This window comes from Carassius auratus, unplaced genomic scaffold (genome assembly GCF_003368295.1).
Source record: "Carassius auratus strain Wakin unplaced genomic scaffold, ASM336829v1 scaf_tig00004557, whole genome shotgun sequence".
In the NCBI taxonomy this organism is placed as follows: Eukaryota; Metazoa; Chordata; class Actinopteri; order Cypriniformes; family Cyprinidae; genus Carassius; species Carassius auratus.
In genome coordinates, this window is record NW_020523604.1 from 873,225 (window position 1) to 894,605 (window position 21,381).

The 21,381-nt window shown below is 37.4% G+C and overlaps 2 protein-coding genes across 3 annotated transcripts; both read right to left on the bottom strand.

The window, feature by feature from the left end:
• Window positions 1-742: 742 nt before the first annotated feature.
• asb8 (ankyrin repeat and SOCS box containing 8) lies at window positions 743-5,281 on the bottom strand. Of its 2 annotated transcripts, none has more exons than XM_026243920.1 (4): window positions 5,088-5,281; window positions 3,522-3,706; window positions 3,345-3,449; window positions 743-2,367 (listed from the first exon to the last, which is right to left on the bottom strand). In XM_026243920.1, exons 2-4 carry the CDS (start codon window positions 3,648-3,650, stop codon window positions 1,732-1,734), a joined length of 870 nt encoding a protein of 289 aa, XP_026099705.1. In that variant the 5' UTR covers window positions 3,651-3,706; window positions 5,088-5,281; the 3' UTR covers window positions 743-1,731. The 2 variants fall into 2 exon arrangements, with proteins under 2 accessions (XP_026099705.1, XP_026099703.1); XM_026243918.1 differs by having other exon boundaries at window positions 5,007-5,280.
• Window positions 5,282-9,731: 4,450 nt separating this feature from the next.
• Window positions 9,732-21,212, bottom strand: LOC113070539 (la-related protein 4). Its single transcript, XM_074559887.1, is given in 19 exon segments — window positions 9,732-10,165; window positions 11,311-11,349; window positions 11,352-11,505; window positions 11,585-11,709; window positions 11,802-11,867; window positions 11,869-11,961; window positions 12,060-12,111; window positions 12,470-12,679; window positions 14,478-14,519; window positions 15,204-15,307; window positions 15,407-15,619; window positions 15,705-15,758; window positions 15,840-15,950; window positions 16,032-16,135; window positions 16,217-16,353; window positions 16,474-16,561; window positions 16,722-16,865; window positions 17,855-17,981; window positions 20,558-21,212. Coding segments are annotated over 19 exon segments (2,367 nt in total). The 5' UTR covers window positions 20,672-21,212; the 3' UTR covers window positions 9,732-9,775.
• Between the last annotated feature and the right edge of the window lie 169 nt (window positions 21,213-21,381).

Sequence of the window (21,381 nt, forward strand, 5' to 3'; positions counted from 1 at the left end):
CATGAAATATATTTGTTCCTACCCACCCCCCACCCCCCTTTACTTAACTTTCTTCACAAGTGGTCAGTGATTCATTCTGCTATAGAGTGTATCATACTGATTTTGCTGTGCATTATGTAAAGTCATGATGAAGATGAAAACTGTGATGTAAACTGAAGGTGACGGCTTTGAATGCAGAGGAAGGTGATCTGCAGAGGGCCTTTATTCAATCCTACTGTAGTTTCCTTCCTGACTGCTTTACATTCTCCTAAAGAGGACATCCTGTGCTTGCTTAAGTTAAAAAGCTAAATGTACACATTTAAAGTATGCTTCTTTCTCGCTATTAAATTTCATATTATGAAAACAAAACATGGCTTTAACAGAGAGCGCTTTTTAAAGTCTTAGTAAAATACAGAAAATGTTAAATTTTTGCTAATTAATATAAAATAGGAAGCATCAGACGGACGACTTCTGTTTATTTAGCTATTATAAGTAAATGTAGTTTTTACCTTTTCCCGGAGGTCTGATATTTGACTTTTTTTTTCTTTCATGAAAAATACAGAACATAATTTTGTATTTTACAAACAAGTCAAATGGCAAAATTGTGTAGCTTTAGCCGACTGTTTTATATAATGTGGTATTCCAGCACCCTCTACTGGTTAAAATTATACACACAGCTCATCTGTGAGAAGGCAAATTATGTGTTCATAATCACGTGCACGTTTCACTTGGTTTGAAGAAAAAAACAGCAGTGAAACACTTGAACAATGCATGGAGGCTTTTACTGGTTAGTCTGCATGCATAAAACCAGACGTGATCTAGAGAGCACTACATAAGTCTTGAGCAATATAACAGAGAAATGAAAGCAGAGCTGGAAAAAATAAGTGGGGGTTCACAACATGTGACACCAGCATTGGCATAAATTCATTTAAGACATTCATGGTCAGCCAGTGTTTGGTATGATTATGCTTACAAGACAATGCGAAGCTAAAAAAATGAGCATTCCCATTACTGATACAGAATATACTTGTTAAGGTTCACTGTTTTCATCTCAAACGTAAATGCAGCTCATTTTCAGCAATCATCAGCACCAAAATAAGTAATACAATCCAAGACTCTAAACCAGGTAGTTTTCAAGAGAAATATTCAAGATTACAAATGTGATGGACAGAAATCGATGTTGTTTTGAAATCCAATGAAGTGTGCTTACATTAAACAAATGTAAAACAAGGTTACTTGGAAGCCTCATAAAATGATTGAACAAAAATTTTAATATTTATTTGACTTTAAAATTGAAAGATTTTAGTTGTCTTAAAAAAAACTATTACTGCATGGATAAAAACTTTAACTTCAAATAGAAGAAATAAAGTTAATATATAATCATAACTTATAAGTGCTGTTAAAGTGTTATCTCCGTGTACATAGGACTTACTGGTAAATAATATTTTAAATTATTTTCTTGTTTTTGCAATTAAGAGTGTTTCACACAATGTTATCTACTGATATTTTAACATTATGGGTTCAACAGTGCATTATCGACATCTCTCCTTCCAGATCAATATTTTTCTGCACGAAAGCAGACAATCGTACGGCAACTGAATTTGTCTGATGGCATTATAGCAACAAAAGATACATGAAACTTCCCCACTTCTTCACCAACTGTACATGGACAGACACGCTTCAGATTGCAGTCTGATTACAATCACGTTCACGTACACAGAAGACGTCTGATATTAAGAACAGTCTTCTGCCTCAGTCTCTGAGGAGCACATATTCTTTCACTGACTCTGGAAGCGGGAGCTGTTTCACCGCAGATGGGAGGTACTGAACTCCCAGGCTGTTACGAACGGAGCAGCGCGCCAAGGCTCGCAACGAGGGCGGCTGGGCCACGAGGCTAGTGAGTCGAGCCAGTAACTGAGGATCTTTGCTGAGCTCACGTGGTAAAGAGCCATCGGCCCTGCGGATCTCGAACCTCCCCGCAGCACGGGAAAGCAGCTCCAGGCACTCTTCCTCTTGTTCCGTGCCCAGGCCACGAGCCAGCAGCGCCACCAGCCGTGAGATGGGCGTCTGGCCCTTTAGGTTGGTGACATGGACTTGAGCGCCGTACTCCAGCAGCACACGGACGCTCTCCAGGTTGCCCTTCATGGCCGCCCAACTGAGGGGCGTGTCGTTATTGTAATCGCGAACATTCGGGCACGCGCCGCTCTCTAACAAGGCCCGTACACACTCAGGGTTATCTTTGAACGCGGCCCAGTGCAGTGGGGTATCCTTGTTGCCATCCAGAGCATTTGGCTGGGCCCCGTATTCTAGAAGTAGCTCCACACAACCCTCATCCTTCTCCGCTGCGTAATGCAGGGCAGTGCGGTTGTAGCCATCCACGGCATTTACCTGTGTGAGAGAATTAGATTAGGAAAATTATTATATCATATATATATATATTTTTTTTGAATGTTGGGATGATGCACGATGATGATGACGCAACTTTCCTGGTACTATAATGAAGAAATATGCCATTATAAAAATTATAAAAAAATTATAAAACTAAATTAAAAAACTAAAAGCCATAACTTCAGTGTCACATGACTCTTTCAGAAAATTTTGTTTAAAAACATTTCTTATCAATTTAATATTTTGATTCTAACCATGATTCTTTGATGAATAGAAGGTTCAAATCAACACGTTTATTTGAAATATAAATCTTTTGTAATTATTAATGTCTTTACGGTCTGTTTTACTTTTGATCAATTTAATCCTTGCTGAAAGTTTTTCATTTCTTTAATAAAAAATAAATAAAATAAAAAAAATAAAAAATCATACTGACTGACGCCAAACTTTTGACCGGTAGTGTGTGTGTGTGTGTATATATATATTTAACAAAACATTCTAATTTCTCAATAATATTTAAAAACATTTGTCTGCCAAATCAAAGTCATCTGCTGAAAACAACAAGCAAAATTATACAGGAAAAAACAAAACAGGAATTGATGTCATAGAGGACCCTTGCAGACTGAGTATCAAAGTCAATCATATATTTTGACCTTTTAATGACAAGTTAGTTTATTTATTTATTTTTTTTAAATGAACATTTAACTTGAAAAATAGAATTAAGAACTTTTTGGAAAATTAAATATTAAGATGTGTATTCTCTTCACAATTTTTCAAAATGTTAGAAAAAACATTATATATAACTTGACGTGTTTTAAACTACATTTGAAAAGACCTTTAATTACTTACTTGTCACTGACCACTTAATAACTTAACAATAAAATGTGTCATTTCTCCACCACTAGTGGCACCAAACACTGAATTTAGGGAACTGACTTTAGTTTGCAAACACATAAAGACTGATTCATGTTACGCTGTACCTCGGCACCTTTCTCCAGCAAAAGCTCCACACAGTCAGCATCAGCCACCATACAGGCACAGTGCAGGGGCTTCAGCGTGCCATGCATCCGGTTCACATCTGCTCCCTGTGAAAGCAGCATGTTTTCATTCAGAATGCAATATATGACACGCTTTCTTAAGCTTTGGTAACAACTCACCCTGCGTATAAGATCTTCCACATTGTCATGTGGGAAGGAGCGAATGGCAGCTATGGTTCGAATAAGCCTTTCGGACAAGGAGTATTTGCTCTGAATACTCTGCATGATGTACCACATAGTAGAGCTCATGTGGAACTAAAAGACATTTCACCCAGATCGGGTGACACCGCACCAAAATGAGATGGCTGTGAAAGCGAGAAAATAATAGAAAATTGATTAACAAAAGACTAAAGTTGATAGAACAAGTAATATATTTACATTAGGAATCATACAATCTCTTTACTGGTTTATGTTAGTGGGGATATGCCACATTTACAATTTATTTATTATTAAATTAAATTTAAATTCAATTTATGCATTTAGCAGACACGACTTACAGTGCATTCAGCCTATCAATTTTTACATATCATGTGTTCCCGGGGAATCGAACCCCCAACCTTGTGCTTGTTTGCTTGCTAGCGCAGTGCTCTACCAGTTGAGCTACAGGAACACTAATTATTATTAATTAATTATTAATAATAGTAATAATAATAATAAAACAATCATCAAAATAAATAGATTAAATGTCAATAATTACATTTTAAACAAATTTTTAACGTTTAAATAATAATACAAATACATATTTAAATTATAATTTATAATATAACAGTTATTCATTATTTATTATAATAACCTGGCAAACATTAAAAAAAATAGATACATGTAAATAACTTACAAACACTAAATTATAAATAAATGCTTAATTTCTTTTAAAAAACTATAATTTATTTTTACATTAATTAAGAACATAAAATCTACAATAATTGTACTTGTTTTATTTATGGTGTTGTTTACAGATTTATTGCTTTTATTTATATTAATTTCTATATTTATTTAAATGTTTCACTTCATTTCCAAAATCTGTTTTTCCTATATTCATTTTAATATATATTTTTCCATGTGGTAATGAGGGTTAATAATGTATCCTTTCGAAACATGTCTTCATTCATTAATATTTTCTTGGACAAATTTCGCTCCTCCATCTAGTTCTAGGTAATACTCCAATGGGTTATATCAAGCTGTGGACATAATACTAACAAAATATAGTTATTCTTTGTGTAGCAGGTGTCTAACACACTCGACTTGTCTTATAAATACTGATCAAAACATGCGTGCAACAAAGTCATGCAAATAAATAAAGCAAGGGAGCTGTTTGCTGTTCGTCTCGTCTTGTTGCAACAAAAGGTCGAATGACAGATCAGCTAGCGAAGAAACACAAGATTTAACAAGCAAATAAAGTCTAAAACTTGACAGCTTTATAGCGACAGTCTAAAAAATATATCTGGCTGTAATCAAATGAAATGTTTTTCTGTTTTTTGAAAAAGGCAGAGTTGTGTTTATGTTTATTACTCCTTTCGGTATGTGTCCTACCGGAGTGAACTATCGTTAGCCGTTTGGAGCTAGTTTCGACACCCGGGAGGTGAAATTACAGATTGATTGTCTTACCTCTGGATCTTCTTAGACGCAAGTGCTCGAGTAAAACGCAGAAGTATGTAATCGATAGACGATTAAGCGTTAAAACATTACCTGCAGGAAATGAAAACAGCTGCAGGTTTGTAGCTAATCTGCCAGTGTGTCAGCGCTCAACACAAACACGGTGACGTCACCAGTAGTCGTCACGGAAGTGACAAACAATTTGAAACGCCATTTATCTTTTACTGTCTATGCATTTATCCGTCTGTTTCCACTGGCGAAATACATTTGTAGCGTGGACATGCAGCTAGAAATACAGCTAAAATTAGTTATAAGCGTCTGTAAGTGTGAGAGGCCATTCTTCACATACCGTTCTGTTCCTGCCAAATATAGACACACTGTGAATGACACTTTCTGTCACTCAGTTCCCTTTCACATTATTGATTGTTTTCCGGTTACAGCGCAATAATAATAATAATAAAGAAACATCAAATGAAGCAGTGTTAAAAATTCACAGTTTACTGTGATAAATTACATTAAATTAACAAGTCATATTTTCAGTGGGTTTTGAGATGACAATATCTAGAAATTAACTTTATTTGACATTTGCCTTAGAGCAATGCTCTTATTAAAATGTACCCTCCCGATTCACAGTTAGATAAATTTGTCCGATATTTATTATACTTTATGTATCATTTTGAAATTATATTACATACTTTAATTATATTACATAGTACATAAACATTACCATTCAAAATTTATTACAGTAATTCAATTTTTTTTCACATTTATATATATTTAACAAGGATGAACCACAAAGAACCCATTTAATGCCACTAGTCACAATAGTGACCGTAAGAAAGGTTTCGTGAAAATAGCATATTTTCTTAGCGATATACTATTCACAGTAATGGATTCTATTTACACTATTTTAAAATAGCAAGATTTAGCTATTACAAATAGTTGCGTTTATCTGCACCTCAGTACTGTAGTATAAAACAGTACACAATAATAAAGTATTGAGTGTAAATTATCAATTTAATTCAAATTATTAAATGCATGCCACCTTATTTGAGACAATAAATACATCCTACATCTACCGATACTTTATCTTCAACTTCTTATTTCCTTGATTTGTATTGAAAATGTATGCCTTTCCGATGTGATATGAGATTTGAAAAGGAAAAAAAGTTCAGCAAAAGACAGGTTCGAATTTGGGTCGATTGCATCAAAAAGTCAAAAAAAAAAAAGGCTTACTATCTACGCCACTGAAACTGAAGTTTAAAGAGTGTTTTTTTTCAGTGATGACTTTCCCAATCACAAGTTGGTGGGCGGAGTTAGCATAAATAGACTCTGCATTAGTGTAAATAGACACTTTGAAAAAGGCAAGGGTTAAATATGCGCAGTTTCACATTATTAGTGCAAATTGTCACATTACCAGAGCAGTTTAAATAGCTGTGTTAACATGTATATAAAAAATATATGACTGCAGAAATGTTAATTTTTAAAACGACTATAATTATTGATTATTTCAAAGAGTTACCAATGACACATCATTCGGATATTTTCATGTCTGGGAATAATTTGAGATTAAACTGGTTAAGATGATCAAAAGTGACACTTAACATGGTTACATTTTATTCTAAAAATCCTGAAAAAAAGCATTGTGGTTTTCAAAAAAAAAATGTAAGCAGCACAACTGTTTTTAACACTGATAAGAAGAAATGCTTCTTAAGCACCAAATCTGCATATTAGAATGATTTCTAAAGCATCATGGGACACTGAAGGCTGAAGTGACAGCTGCTGGAAACTCAGCTTTGCCATCACAGAGATCAATTGCATTTTACAATATATTAAAATGGAAAATAGTTATTTTAACTTACTTTTAATATTAAGCAATATTACTGTATTTTTAATCAAATGAATGCAGCCTTGTTGAGCATGAGACTTTCAAAAAATATCCAACCAGTAAATGTCAGAAAAATACTACAAACTTTCTCTTTAATTTACTATATTTTAAACAAGTTGAATTTGAATTCAACAGAGTACTAAAAGCCCCGCCTTAAGTTTAAAAAGAAAAAAAGATTTTGTATTGACTTGAAATTTCTTCTTAACCAGACAATGGCAACACAAAACAGTTTGACAACAAATTAGAAACAATACAGCAAAATGAACCAGTCAAGGGTAAGGCCAAAACAAAATAATTTATTTTCTTTTTGTGACAATTTATACAGACAGCTAGAATTTAGTGTCTCACTTCAATCCAATGTTATAGAATTCTTCCCTTTGCCACACCAACCTCTAAATCAATTAACAGTAATAATCCAAACCTTAAAGAGAAATTTGCTATTTTCTGTAGATTTCTGCAAGCCGGTCAACATCAATATCATTACCTTATGCTCCTATTATAATTTCACATTACATAATAAGATTTTTTTTTTTAAACAAGTTAGTGCATTTCATTATCCTAAACCACTAGCTGCTCATATTCATTAATGAAAACAAGGAGGGAAAAAAAAAGCCCCAGTGATTTATTATTTACTAAGCCTCTAGTAAATGCATCAAGTATTTTCTCTGCTGAAATCGCCAAAAAAAATAATAATTATATATACACAAATATGATAAATCTGTGATTCTCTCCCAATGTCTTTTTGTACATAGTCATGATAACAAACTTACAAGGGACAGGGGTTGCATGGGGGATGGACAGCAGAATTAAAATAAATTAAAAACCAATTTTTAAAAGCAATACTTCACAATGAATTGAACAGCAATACTGTATCCTCCTGATTAAACGTCCAAATAACAGCATCAATTCACCACAGCAACATTTTTTATAATGAATGCAGTGCACCCCTGCTATTTATATTCCCCACAGTCACTATCAGGTAACATCTACCAAAGCGACTGTCAATTTCTAACTATCCAAACACATGCAACCCTATCAAAAAAAAAAAAAAAAAAAAAAAAAAAAAACACACTGGCACTGGCATAGCAATGACAAAACTCACATTACCATAGCAAAGCTATATGAAACTTTGCAGCAATCATAACGAGTGGATTTTGCAGATATTGCTATTTATCCAACAGTCAAAATGTTCTGTTTAGGGAGGAAGAAATGTATCAGTTTAAATAAGGGGTTTGTATTACAATTCATGGAGGACACATTCAGGGACTACCAAGCACATTCGATTCTCCTGTCAATCTCATCTCCTTCAAACAATAAAACTGCATGAAATGACCATGCCTTTTAAGCTTTGCAGAATTGGAAGTTCATAAAAATGCGAGACCAGTATTGGTGCTGTAAATGACAGGAATGAGATGAAACGTCACCCTGAGCCAGATAACCCACTCTGGGCATTAGATTTGCAATCAATACATCATCATAAAAATGACTGAAAGAGACCTGCACTGTTGATTTTCGATTCCAAATGAACAAAAGCTGAAAAGAAATCAGGATCCAGCTTGAGCTAAATCATCATGATGGCCAACTGCTCCATACAGTCAAGCCAACTCTGAATGTACTGATAATGAATATAAGAAACCCTCTAAATAAGAACTAATCCACATAACGAACATGATTCGGACTCTGCCTTGCATTATATTTCAATCCACCACCACCTTGTTGTAAACATAGTCAAGAGCCTGACTGATTATCAGGATATTTGAGCAGTCCAGGAAGGAGAATGCACAAAAAACAAAAAGGACAAATCTGAGATGACACAAAGTTCATGAGTGCCTATGTACCTGACTGTTAGAGTTCACAGGCTGTTGGTTACTCAAACTAGCTACAAAAACAATGACAAATCACATAAAATTTAAAAGAAACAAATCAGCAAATCAGTGACATAACATCATAATTGGCAGGCTTTGACTTCATGAAGTGACAGTAGGCTATATATTTGAATCATTAAAAAGGCTCCAAAGTTGATCGTAAGTAAATCCGAATGCCAGTTCCAGAATGAATCATGAGCTACAATATGTCACGCAAACTAATGCAAAACTCCAGGCCAAATAGCACTGTCAGCCCTAAAGTTACTTGCAAAATTATTCACTGAAGCACACGTCGCATATTCTACACAGGATCTAAATCCCAAATTAATAGACTATAAAGCAAACCACAATTTAATTTCCACAGTCAAATCACCCCGGTGGTCGAGCGCCCTGTGTCCTGGGATTGCGAATGAAGCAACCAAAAAACAAAAAGATGAATCATTGCATGTCAGAGTGATATCTTTGTATAGGTTTATAACATTGTTTATGCATGTTCTTTTTCTTAGTGCATATGCTCTTTGCAGACACCCACCCATATTCCCCTCTCCCAAACTAAGAGAGGCCACCCTCCTTTCAAGAAGAAAAAAAAAAAATCTCACATGGATTTACATTCTGAAGGGATATTGTCAAGTCAGAAGCATAAAATGTTTTTTTGTTGGTTTCCTATTCGATGGCGTCCTTCAAGCAACAGCTGCTTCCAATTTCTTATGCCCGTTTTGCCTGGATACCCCAGTCTGTGCATTGTCACTTCATGAGACTTTTCCTCTGGAAGTGCTCCAGGCAGGAGAGGTGAATACCATTTTAAATGTTGAATTTTATATCATATTTCATCTCTTTTATATATATATATATATATATATATATATATATATATATATATATATATATATATATATATATATATATATATATATATATATATATATATATATATATATATATATATATATATATATATATATATATATATATATATATATATATGAGTGCGTAAATATTCATACAATAAGGATTTCTGTTTAGAGTCATTACTTTGGCGATATGGGGGGGATGTTCTGCTCTTTTCCAGTGTGTCTGGAACCTCCCTGGGGGGAACCGCGATGGCCAAAAGGAGGGCGTCTCTGCTGCTCCCGTAGCTTGAACCCCCCTGCACCGCTTCTGGGGGGTCCACTGCTGCGAGAAAAGCCCTGGGAGTCACGGGCCTGTCGGCCCTCCCTGGCCTTGTAGTTACCCCCCGTTTCCTGAGGCCGCTCCTGTTTGTTTGCAGAGCTGGAAGGCTGCTGCTCCTCCACCTTGTTGACGCGCAGCTCTCTCAGAGGCTGCGTGCTTGCATTGTTGGGGCTGGAAGTGGATGCTGGAGAAGGGGGATCCTTAGGTGGTCGCTGACATACTTCGGCGTAACTGAGTTTGCGAGGTTCCTGAAGGGGGGACAAATCAGAAAGGTTTCTCAGTTTGCACTAGCCTTTAAGTACTGGGAGACACATCTCTACTACACATTCAAAGATAGGTTACAGAACTTTGAATAGCTGAGTATAGCCCTATTCGGACGGGACTAGTTTTACAGGGGGTCGTTAGAGAAATCTGTGTTTCACAGATGTACTTGGTGATTTTAATCCTGTCCCAATCTGCCACGTCTGTGTTTTTCTCACACAACCTCTGATAATTCCAGAGCAAATTACCTACTGTTTTACAGCAAACTCAGTGATCCTCTGAAAAAACTAATCCCATCCGAATGCGAATGTCTGTGATTGCCGGTAATGTGTTATTTCACAAGGCATTTCCTTGTGTGTTTTGGCCAACTTGAATTACCGTAGATGCTATTAACGCATGCATATTTGATATTTGCTTCCCGGCAAAGAAATAATAATAATTTAAAAATTACAAATAAAAATAAAATCAAGAGCCAGATCACGTAAACTGTTAACACTGGCTATTTTAATATCAGCATCAGGTAAGATTACTCACGTTCATTTATTTACTCAGTTACATAATGTTTTAATTGCAGATGTACCTTTATGAAAATTAAACCTGGGTTAAGCCTACTACTACTAAAAAACACGCAGAACAAGTTAAACTAAAGAAACCACACATTAACATGGTTTTGCTATACTAGCCATTTAGTATTTACTGTGTAATAATACTAAAGGTAATCAATCCGAATGACTATATGCAATGCATGCATACAGAGCGTGTGATCTCTGTGACACCCAGACACACAAAATAGACCCCTCCCACCTCTGTAATAAACACAGAGATGTTAGTCCCATCCGAATTGGTACATGAAAATCGCAGACGTTAGGTTGTAAGAATCAAAACTCAAACGTAGTTTAGAAAACTAGTCTCGTCCGATTAGGGCTTAAGGGAACAAGACTGTTTCTTTTATATGACAGACTAGAAATAATGAAAAAGTGCAGAGAGAATGAAAAAAAGAATGGGGTCTTGAACCTACATCCTATTGAACACAGAGTTTATAGTTCTTCAGGAAGAGTAGAGACACTCACATCACTGACTACTTGGCCCTTCTGAATATAACCATCAGCCCCTGAGAGAAGCAACAACTCACCAGTGCAGGAGTACTGGAGGGGACAGTGTTAGATTGGGGGTGGCTGCAGGTGTGGACGAGCTGGCCTGAGGCTTTGGAGCAGGTGTTGTTGGGGCAGGGGTGGGTGCCACAGCTGCGATTGGGGCAGAGGTCACAGACGTCTCTTTAAAAACCAGAAGCTCCATCTTGTCTGGTTTCTTCTCCAGGTGGTTGGAGCTACAAAACACAAGTAGCAAAACTCAGAAACTAATAAAAACAATATTCAGTATGTCAGTCATTTGAAGCAATTGTTTACCTGGAGGTCACAGGATCAGGGACGCGAGCAGTCATCTTGGCTACAGGCTGGGTGGGCCTGGAGACAGTCTCCTCTGAGACTGGGCCTGCGGGACTCGCAGCCGACTCTTTGTTTGAATCCTGCTGCTGGAGAGAAATTTAACAACAAGCGATGAGCAAGAGCAAAACAAAAACTGTCAGTCTGGTGTTCAAATGATTTATCGTATTTTTTAGCATACCTTTTCTCTATTTAGGCCCCGCACAACATCAGAGAGGCGGTTCTCCAGCACAGGCTCCCCCTGTGGGACTGGCAGAGCAGCCGGGCAGTGGTGGGAAGTTGGAGGCAGCCAGGTCAAACTTGGGGGACGGTACCTTCACTTGAGACAGGGGAACTGGTCTCTGTGGAAACGGACAAGAAAAAAAAAAAAACACAATTAAGAAGGCATAAACAGGGAGAGGTTCAACTGTAACCAACAACACAAAAAAAAATGCATTACTGTTGTACGATCATCCTCTCGCCGCCTTCGAGTGCCTCTGTATGTCGTTCTCCTGAAACAAAAGATTAACACAAATGTATTAAATTGATTGTGATTGAAACAGAGTTAAAATGACATTCTAAAGGAGGTGAAAGGCTCCATAATTGCACTAGTTCACAAGGCTAAACTAAAATAAAAGGATTACATTTTGTAGGTCACATGGGACCGGGAAAAGAGGGCAGCAACTAATGAATATTTTGATCATTTATACAGTACCATTTAAAAGTTTGGGGTCAGTAAGAGTTTTTATTTTTTTAAGAAATTAATACTTTTATTAAACAAAAACTTATAAATTGATCAAAAGTCAGTAAAGACATCTACATTGTTACTATAGATGATGTTCAATATTAAGAAAGGAGAACCCAACAAACCTTCCACGTCCCGCCATGGTACCATCATCAGTTGCATCATTGGAAGCTAGGTGTGGAAAGGATGAGTTGAGCTCAGCAGATGACAGCACTGGCCCAGCGCTGGATGGAGGCTGGGGGTTGTGCAGGCCAGACAGCCCATCCACAAGAACCACCGGAGACACAGTGGAAGACAGACCATCATTAGTCCTCGTCTGAGGCTTCACATGGTTCCTACTCGGACAGCAGAAACAGAAAAACACATGAGATTTTCTTCTATTTAACACCGTCTTCTGTCCATACAAACTTTTTTTTTTTGCTAATAATTGTACAGCTATGGATGTAGATGATGGTTCAAGTAATGGGCAGCATGCAATTGCTCCAAAATAAAAATGGAGACAAAAAGTATTTTTCCTGCCAGTGAGCTTACATTGGCATCTATCTCAATTATAGAATTATATACACATAACTATACACAGTATACAGTAACTTATATTTAATGCGATTGTTTGCGATTAATCATTTGATTAATCATTAGGTTAGGTACGAGGCTTTCGGTTTGTTATGCATTTCAAACCGAACGATTAGATGCAAACCGAACGATTAGATGGACTAACTAAAAGAGCTGAAAGTGTGTGCCCCTTTGAGGTCCGACGCTAAAGTGCCCTTGCGGTCCGGTCTGCGATTTCTTCCGAGGGAAGGGGCGTGCGATATGAATATTTTTGATCGTGGATGATAAAAATGTCCAGTTACGTTACCATCGACACAGGTATTTATGTCTATTTCCAGTACCGCCGCTCCCACACAGAGTACGTTACACAGTATTGGACGAACTCCCAGTAGCTCCAAAAGAAAAGAAAAACTTTCGTTTTATATGAACGTAAAATAAATATGAAAACAGAATTATAAAATATGCGTTTCACGGTGAAGACCGTAGACAGGCAACGCACACGCCATGCCCGAAGCCGCGCGCGTGCTCGCTCTCACCTCATGTTTGCATCTGTCGGCTGACTGCACATAATCATAACTGATGGCCTTAATATTCTATTACAGTTTCAATGTTCCCGTCTAATTAATTCTAATTAAATATCCACTTAAGCTTTCATTTTTGACCACCTTTTTGTGATAGAAATACTAGCCTCTATAATTTCTTCAACAAAAAAATGTGGACATCACAACTCTTACACAAACGAATCCTTGTTTTTATTGAAGTAAAATTTTCTTGTGTCATATTTCTGAATGCTTGAGACTATAAAACTAAACGGACAACTGTATTAGTAAAATCAGAGCCATAAGCAACTGTAATTTGTAAATAATAATAGTTTTATTTTGTACCTGCATAAAACGGTTTATTTTTATTTGTGTATTATGTGTATTTGTAATGTGTATCTTTGTTCTGTTTTTTGAATAACAAAGATTTTTATAATTTTAGGTGGCTAATTGAGCAAAGTGCCTCCATTTATTTTATTATTATTAGTAGTAGTAGTAGTAGTAGTAGTAGTAGTATTAGTTCAAGAATAAAATACCGTATTGATATCGGAACTGTCGTATCAAAATGAACCATGAATTTTGTGAACCATTACACCCCTAATATATATTAAAAACATTATCTGATGTAAACTCACTTCAGGCATTTAAATTAGGGCTGTAAATTGAGTAAAATATACTTTTTTTAGATACATTTTTAGCAATTCAAGACAAAACTGTATGCACTAAAATGTCACTTTCAAATTTATTCTGACAGCCCTTAATCTAAATGTTTTTTTAAAGGGATAAAACAAAGAAATGTTTAACCACTGTTCAAAGATCATTCAACATAAAAAGCTGTTAGTGTAATCAATTCAGTGCCAATATAATTAGGACACAAAATTACAGTAATTTTCTCCTTTATAACCCTCCACCACTTATTTTGTTAGTAAACCAGAATTTTTAAGCTAGAGAGCTAAACACCAGAGCTGGTATTTTAGCTGTCAGAACAGGATAGTAAGAATGGATTGATGATTGTTGATATTGGAAGTTTTTGAAGCTGTACCTGAAGGCATTTATTACATTCTTTCTTGAATAGAGTGGAACACTGTGGGAACAGTAAAACAATATCCACGTGATCTACTGCAACTGCCTACATTCTTACACTACACAAAAGAAGCTGGTACATGAATGAAACATAACTTTTTTTTTTTTATCAAATACAAAAATGGGAATGCAGATATCAGACATTGTTTATAATGGAGTACAACAGTGCCCGCACCCTTTTCAGTGGCCTTGGTTCTGAGAGTATTCTTAGTAATTTTCTCATGAAAAAAAAAAAGTAATTGTTAAGTTCTAACAGAAAAAGTACATAACGGCTTTAATGAAGCAAAGAACTACAATCCCAAGAAACAATGAAAATGATTTGATTTATTTAATAGAAGTAGTTTGAGAGTGTAGGGAAACTATCACATCATTCATAGTGCTTCATGAGAGTGGGTGGGCCCTAAAGTGTTCTTTTGATTCTCTGATTGGTGGATTTTTTATGCAGAATCATGGGTAATGTAGTTTTTTCACCAGGAATTCCACTGCTAAACAGTTATGTAAAGTTAATGAAAGCATATACCATGGATTATAACCTCAAAGCTTACAGTAATCCTGTCTTTTAACAGTGTAAGTTTAATTTACTGCTAGAACCCTGTTGCACTCTATGATGAGGTTTGAACTATACAGTTAATTATGGTAATTCTAAATAAACTGGTGGTATAATGAAGAGACCAACTTGACTTACCGGTTCCTGCTAAAGGGACGGCTAAGGTTGAGAGAAGTTGAGCCAGTTTTGTAGTGTCCAGGTGAGCTAAATCCATTGACAAAACCACTGTTGGGAAAAGGTGCCTGTGGAAAACCACATCAGTTAAAATAATACAATTAAAAAAATTAATTACAACAAAAATGACTGTCAGGTGCATCCCTAGTCAAACTAGAAAGACGTACGAGGGGTGTCTCAAAGTATGGAGTAGGAGATGGTGTCCAGGTAGGAGGTACTATGCCGTAGAGAGGGTACTGCTGCTGGGGGCTGTAAACAGGCTGCATGAAGAGAGGGGAGCTGTACTGGGACTGAGTGTGAGTTTGCTGAGGATACACACTGCAGTCCAGGTTGCGGTAACCATTCTTCGCAAAGAACGTGTTGATGGCTTTTATTCTGGCCTGAGAACAGGAAACGCAAAAAGGTCTGAACCCATCTGCCGTGTATAAACTAATTTAACGCTGCACATTTTTGTAAAGAACTTACCATGATTGGTTTTCCCTGAAATGTCTTCACTTCTTCCCTTAAATATTTGTATGCCTGGATGGAGGAAGCCCAATTAGTTTCAAATCCAAGGGTAAGCAGTTTGTTAAATCTCAAAATAAAAACAGAAACTCATACCTGTTGAGCATCTGTATCCGATTGGAATGTAATGTACCAGTTGTTGTTGTGTGCAAACTCCACACTTATTACCCTGGGACAGTTGTCATTCTTAAACAAGGCTTCCACTTCCTGATGAGAACAACAAACACACACATAAAATAAGAGGATCCTAAGAGAGCCACAGTTCGACTTCTTAATGATATTTCTCACCTCAACAGGAGTTGTTTCAGGGACTTCTCGCAGAATGATGATGCATCGCTTGTGATTTGGCCGCACTTTTTCCCCTTTTTCATCAACTTGGACCATCGGAGATGCTGTAGGCGGTCAGAGCAATATACATTTTCATAGTGTGAATAAAATAAAACTGGACCATAGATGAAAATGCAGGCACGTACATCTGAGGACATCCAAGATGAGGTCCGTGTCAGTTGTGAGGACCTTGATTCCTTCCATGCTGGCAATAGTCCAAATAGGGACAAACTGGTCACTGTCCATTTGTGATATTAGGTAAAGATCCTTAGATAAGTTCTCCCTGTGGGATGAAAGAGGAGCATCGATAAACGCAGCTGATGGGAGGAGAATGGCCGTAAAGTGCTGTTTACTCGGTTGCATTAAATTGAAAGCTTACATCACATTACACGGCTGCACTTACCTGGAGAAACAAAACTCCAATTCTTTTTTGAGAGACTCACGCAAGGTCTCTTCAGAGACAGGCTGTTCCTCGGGGAGCTTGGACTCTACTGCATGTAAACAAAGAGCATAAACAAAGGTTAAGTGTTTGGCAAATGCCTGCTGACTGAAAACACCAACAACAGTTAGCAGCGATGGATTTAGGAGATTTATCTAATAAACATGTACACACGAACCATATCATATTTCAAAATGATGAACATCACATACCATTAGTTGCTGTAGTGTGCTCAGAAACCGGGATGCTTTGGTCAGGGGGGTCCATACCGTTCACTACCCCCACTACAGTACCAGCCGTGCTGTTGTCCTCAGGAGTGGAGAAGCCAGGCGCGTACTGTTTACCTCCAGAGTTATCTATGTGAACAAATGAAAAAAAAAAAAATGACAGATAAACTGTTATAATCATAAATGCATTCAATTAGATTTTATTATGTATTTTGTCTGTGTTGTGGTACTCTCCATAATGGAGACAGAGGGTGAGAGGGTGACTCGGAGGAGAGGAATTGTTAAAAACGTATTCATAAGTTTACGGTTGGACCAATGTTCTTGAACCTTAAATGTGGGCGGAGCCTTGCTATATATGGAGGGTCAGGAAGCTCTCGCATTTGGGTGAACTATCCCTAAGGAGGAGCAGTGTAAATATAATCCAATGCATTTCTTAGGAGGCTTTTCCACTGGATACTGACTGTACATGTGTTCAAAATCAGCTAGATTCTTTTTTTTTTTTTTAAGTTGTCTTTAACTTGAAAATGTCTAAACTGGCTATATTTATGGCACAACATTGGGGAAAAAGTGAGATATAATGCAACAGCCATCTGTCTACACATTGACCATCAAAACAAGTGCTTCGCAACTAAATCGGTTTAAAGTTTGGGTTCAGTCAGGCTTTTAAAAATAAATGAATATTTTTACTCAGTAAGGATGTATTAAATTGGTCAAGGGACATTACAGACATTTATAATGAAAAAAAAAAACAAATGGTTTTCACAAAAATTAAATAATGTTCTGAGCACCAAATAAGCATATTGCAAGGATTTCCGAAGGATCAGGTGACACTGAAGAGTGTTGAAATGTCTGCTGAAAATTCAGCTTACATCACACGAATAAATAACTTTTTAAAATAGAAAACATTTGTTTTAATATTTCATGATTATAACTGTTTTACTTTATTTTTCATTACATAAGCATAGCTTTGGTGTGCACAGGGCAGGGGACTTTAAAATGTTTACAAAAAAATCTTATCAACCCAAATGTTTGAACAGTAGGGTATATGCATTCTGGAAAAACACTAAGAAATCAGTGGCATGGAATTAAGATTTAGAGCACATGGAAATTTCCTTTACCTTTAGCCGTATTGTTCTGGGACCAGGGGGAGGCCACAGTGCCATCCACAGGAGCTTCACTTTGTGTTGCAGGGATCTCCTGCCAAACCTTGGCATTAGGGTTCAGACCAGCTCCTTTAGCAGTGACCTGAAACAACAGAAGGAAATGCAATGAATTTATTAAACCCTAGGTCTTTAAAATACATTTTATAGCATAATCACGGTCATTGTGACATTGCTTATTCTCTTCTCTTTTCTTGTCTCTCTTTATAAGCATGACATGTTAACCACTTCCAGTGTCGTTCCCATGACACCAAGGTTTGTTTACATGTCTTGAGTGACACTGAGAGCAATGGCAGATGAGCCCACTTCACCTCCCTTCAAAAGCAACCCAAAATGCCCACAGAGAAAGCCAAGTGCTTAACCAGACAAGAAAGATGGTACCTCAGTTGATGATAACGGTCTAATTTGAAAACATTAACCTACTATAATAACCATACCATTGAAAACTGTGCCAGGATTTCTCTTTGCAAATAATCGAGAGTGGTTAACTTTTAAGAAATGAAAGAAAAATGGTTTAAAACAGTATGTATTGGTGGGAGAATGCACTAAATAAATTCTCAGTCAACACTGAGTAACACACAAAGGCAGCACGAGGTGAGCAGAATCACATGGGCTCATGTTTACAACACATGAACAGCCAAAACGACCATTTTATTATTGTTCACAAGGCCTCTCATTCAAGATAGCAGCAATCTCTATAGAAGAGATTCAGTCTTATTTGTCAGTAGTTCCTGCAGCCAGACAGGGAAAGATTGACTCTTTCTGTTCAAACTCGTCTGACAGCTCCATTTCATCCTAACAACAGACAGCTTTCACACGATGAGAGCTTATCTAATACAACAGCATTATGGCAAGTGTGATTTGCTTTTATACAACATTTCAATTAATAATTCATTTGGAGCAACATTTTTTTTTTTAACTGTCCAGTTAGCATGTTTCTTCTCCACCAACCAAAAAATAAAAATAGTACAAAGCATGTAGTTTCGAGTCTGGAACAGAATATGTGAGTGACGAAGTGTTTCAGCTCTAGATTTATTTTATTTTTTTCAATAGAATTTTCATTCTATTTTAACACACTGTGGAAATCCAAAACTGAGAAGACATGAAACATGCTAATTCTGATATATAAGCATTTAAAAGACTATCCTCTAGTTCACACGTTTCTGTTCACTTCTATTCACACTTAAAAGGAATATACTGAGGCAGCTGAAATGTAAAAATAAAAAGGTTCCCACGTGTTCCATGTATTACACGTTTAATATTTTGGATACAAATTGTGCATCCAAAATAATTCGTACCTGCTTATTTCACATGGCCAGGGGGCGCCAATGTGAACAGACACCTGCTTCCTAACCTTCCTCCTCCTCATAAACTATCAAAAACAGCGGTTAAGCTTTGTGAGCCTGTAACACAAACAACACTAAAAGACACTCTAGGATACTAGGATAAAGTGTTTCTAGTTGTCAGCCTGAAGATTTAAGCCGAAAGCAGACATATTGTCACTCCCAAGCTAAAGTGCAGGAAATGCGTATTCAGTGTTTTAAAAGAGCAGAACATCGGCTTACAGCTAGACAAGCTGAAACAAATATTTGCTAATTATTACTCAGAAAACTATATCAACTTCCAAAGTCGGTGTAATACACATATTACATGGAGTTCGTCTGTTCTATGAGGGTGGGTTTTAACTTCACTAGAGCTCATGTTTGTCATATGACTGCGTGAATAAGCTTATGAAAGCAGGCCGTTGAATGAATGCTGGCGAATTACAGCAGGTTTTGCTGTTGAATTTGTCAACTAAAATCAGTATCTCTAAGCCAAAATAGGAATTACTCTATAACTAACAAGCAAAATTATCATGCGTGTATCTTCGCTAGCATATGGGCTAATTTAACCGGTTAACTCCTGTCATGCTCGACAGACTTAAAGGGCCAGTTCAACCAAAAATGTAAATGTTATCATATCGTGTCAAATTTCCTTTATCCAGTACAAAACAAAAGGTTGGTGGTATTTGCGTTTATTACCATAACAGCTTCACATGAGATTCGTATCATGACAGATACAGATACAATTTACATATAAATTTGACTTGCATTATTTTGCACATACACAGCTTTATATATAAAGGACTCTGTAAATGTAGGTGTGAAAAAAAAAACATTTTTACATGGCAGTTTCAGAAAGCATGTGCTTTTATAACACATAAGGCTATATCAGGTACGATGTGAGAGACGGACAGCCTCAGTCTGTTCATTCATTTTACTGCATCGTTTTCCTGTGAAAGTCAATACAGGGACTTCCGCTGTCATTCAGTCGTTTTTGAACGACATGAGCGTGGGGAAGTGACATTTTTGTGGTGAACTATCGACTGTGTGTGAGAGAAAGCAGTCTTAAAACCACAAACATGCTGCCGCAGATTAGAAATGGCTTTTGCAAGCGGTCCATCTATGAGATTAATGAATCATCCTGTCAATCGCCAGCAAGAAGCGTCTTCGACAACATGGCCAGCTTGCAATTTAGGTGATGTCAGAGCTTGCACGCTATGAGAACCGACCGATGGCCTTATATAGCGAGCGATCATACTTCCTATGACCCTATTTTTAAGAAGGGCAACGGCCAGAGACCGATCGTGTTGTTGGGGAGGGGTAAGAGGCCCCGACTCACCATGACGCCTGAGTCTCCCCCGGTCCCGGGTGTGATCTCGTCCTCCCCTCGGGGTTTGGGTCCCGGCTCAGCCTCCTCCTGCAGCTGCGGCTCTCCGCCCTGGTCTGAACTCATCGGCCGCTCCTGGCTCACCGCGCCTCCGTCGCGCTCTCCCGGCCCCCCTCGAGTCACGCTGTTTGTTGTTCGATTAACGTTAGTAAGCTAATACACTAGTATGCGCACGGTAGGCGGTCCGGTTAAAAAACCTGAACTTATTAAGCGCTCGGTAATGAAAGCTCAGAATGCGAGCTGGCTGACTAGCCACCGAATGGGCTAGTTCTCCTGCTAACTAGCTGGCTAGCTATAAATGCATCGACAGATACGGCGCAGGCTCCGATGTTTGTCAACCGACGGGTGAAAATGACAGCGCAAGCGCCGAAAAAAGCGACTTCGTGCCTAACGCGCCTTCCTCGCGATTTACACAAGCGACAGTGCCATAGAGTGCATTCCGAAACGGGCGACCGAAGCGGACACAGGGGACACGCACCTTGCCAATGAGTAGGCAGACATTAACACAGTCCGCCACCGTCCCACACTCCTCAGCGACCTCTTGATACCCTCTGAAGTTGATCTGCTCAGCTTCCGGTTCGAGCAATGGCTGACAACAAGCTGCCTGCCAAAATAAATGTCTTTCTCCTAATAAATATTTAAATGTACTCCTTCTATGCTGCTTACTCTTTATTTGTCATCCTCTCACTCTCTCTCTCTGTCTGAACACACTTGGCAATAAACTCATTACTTTCTCCTGTATTTTAGTAAACTCAGGAAAAACATCTAAAATAAAC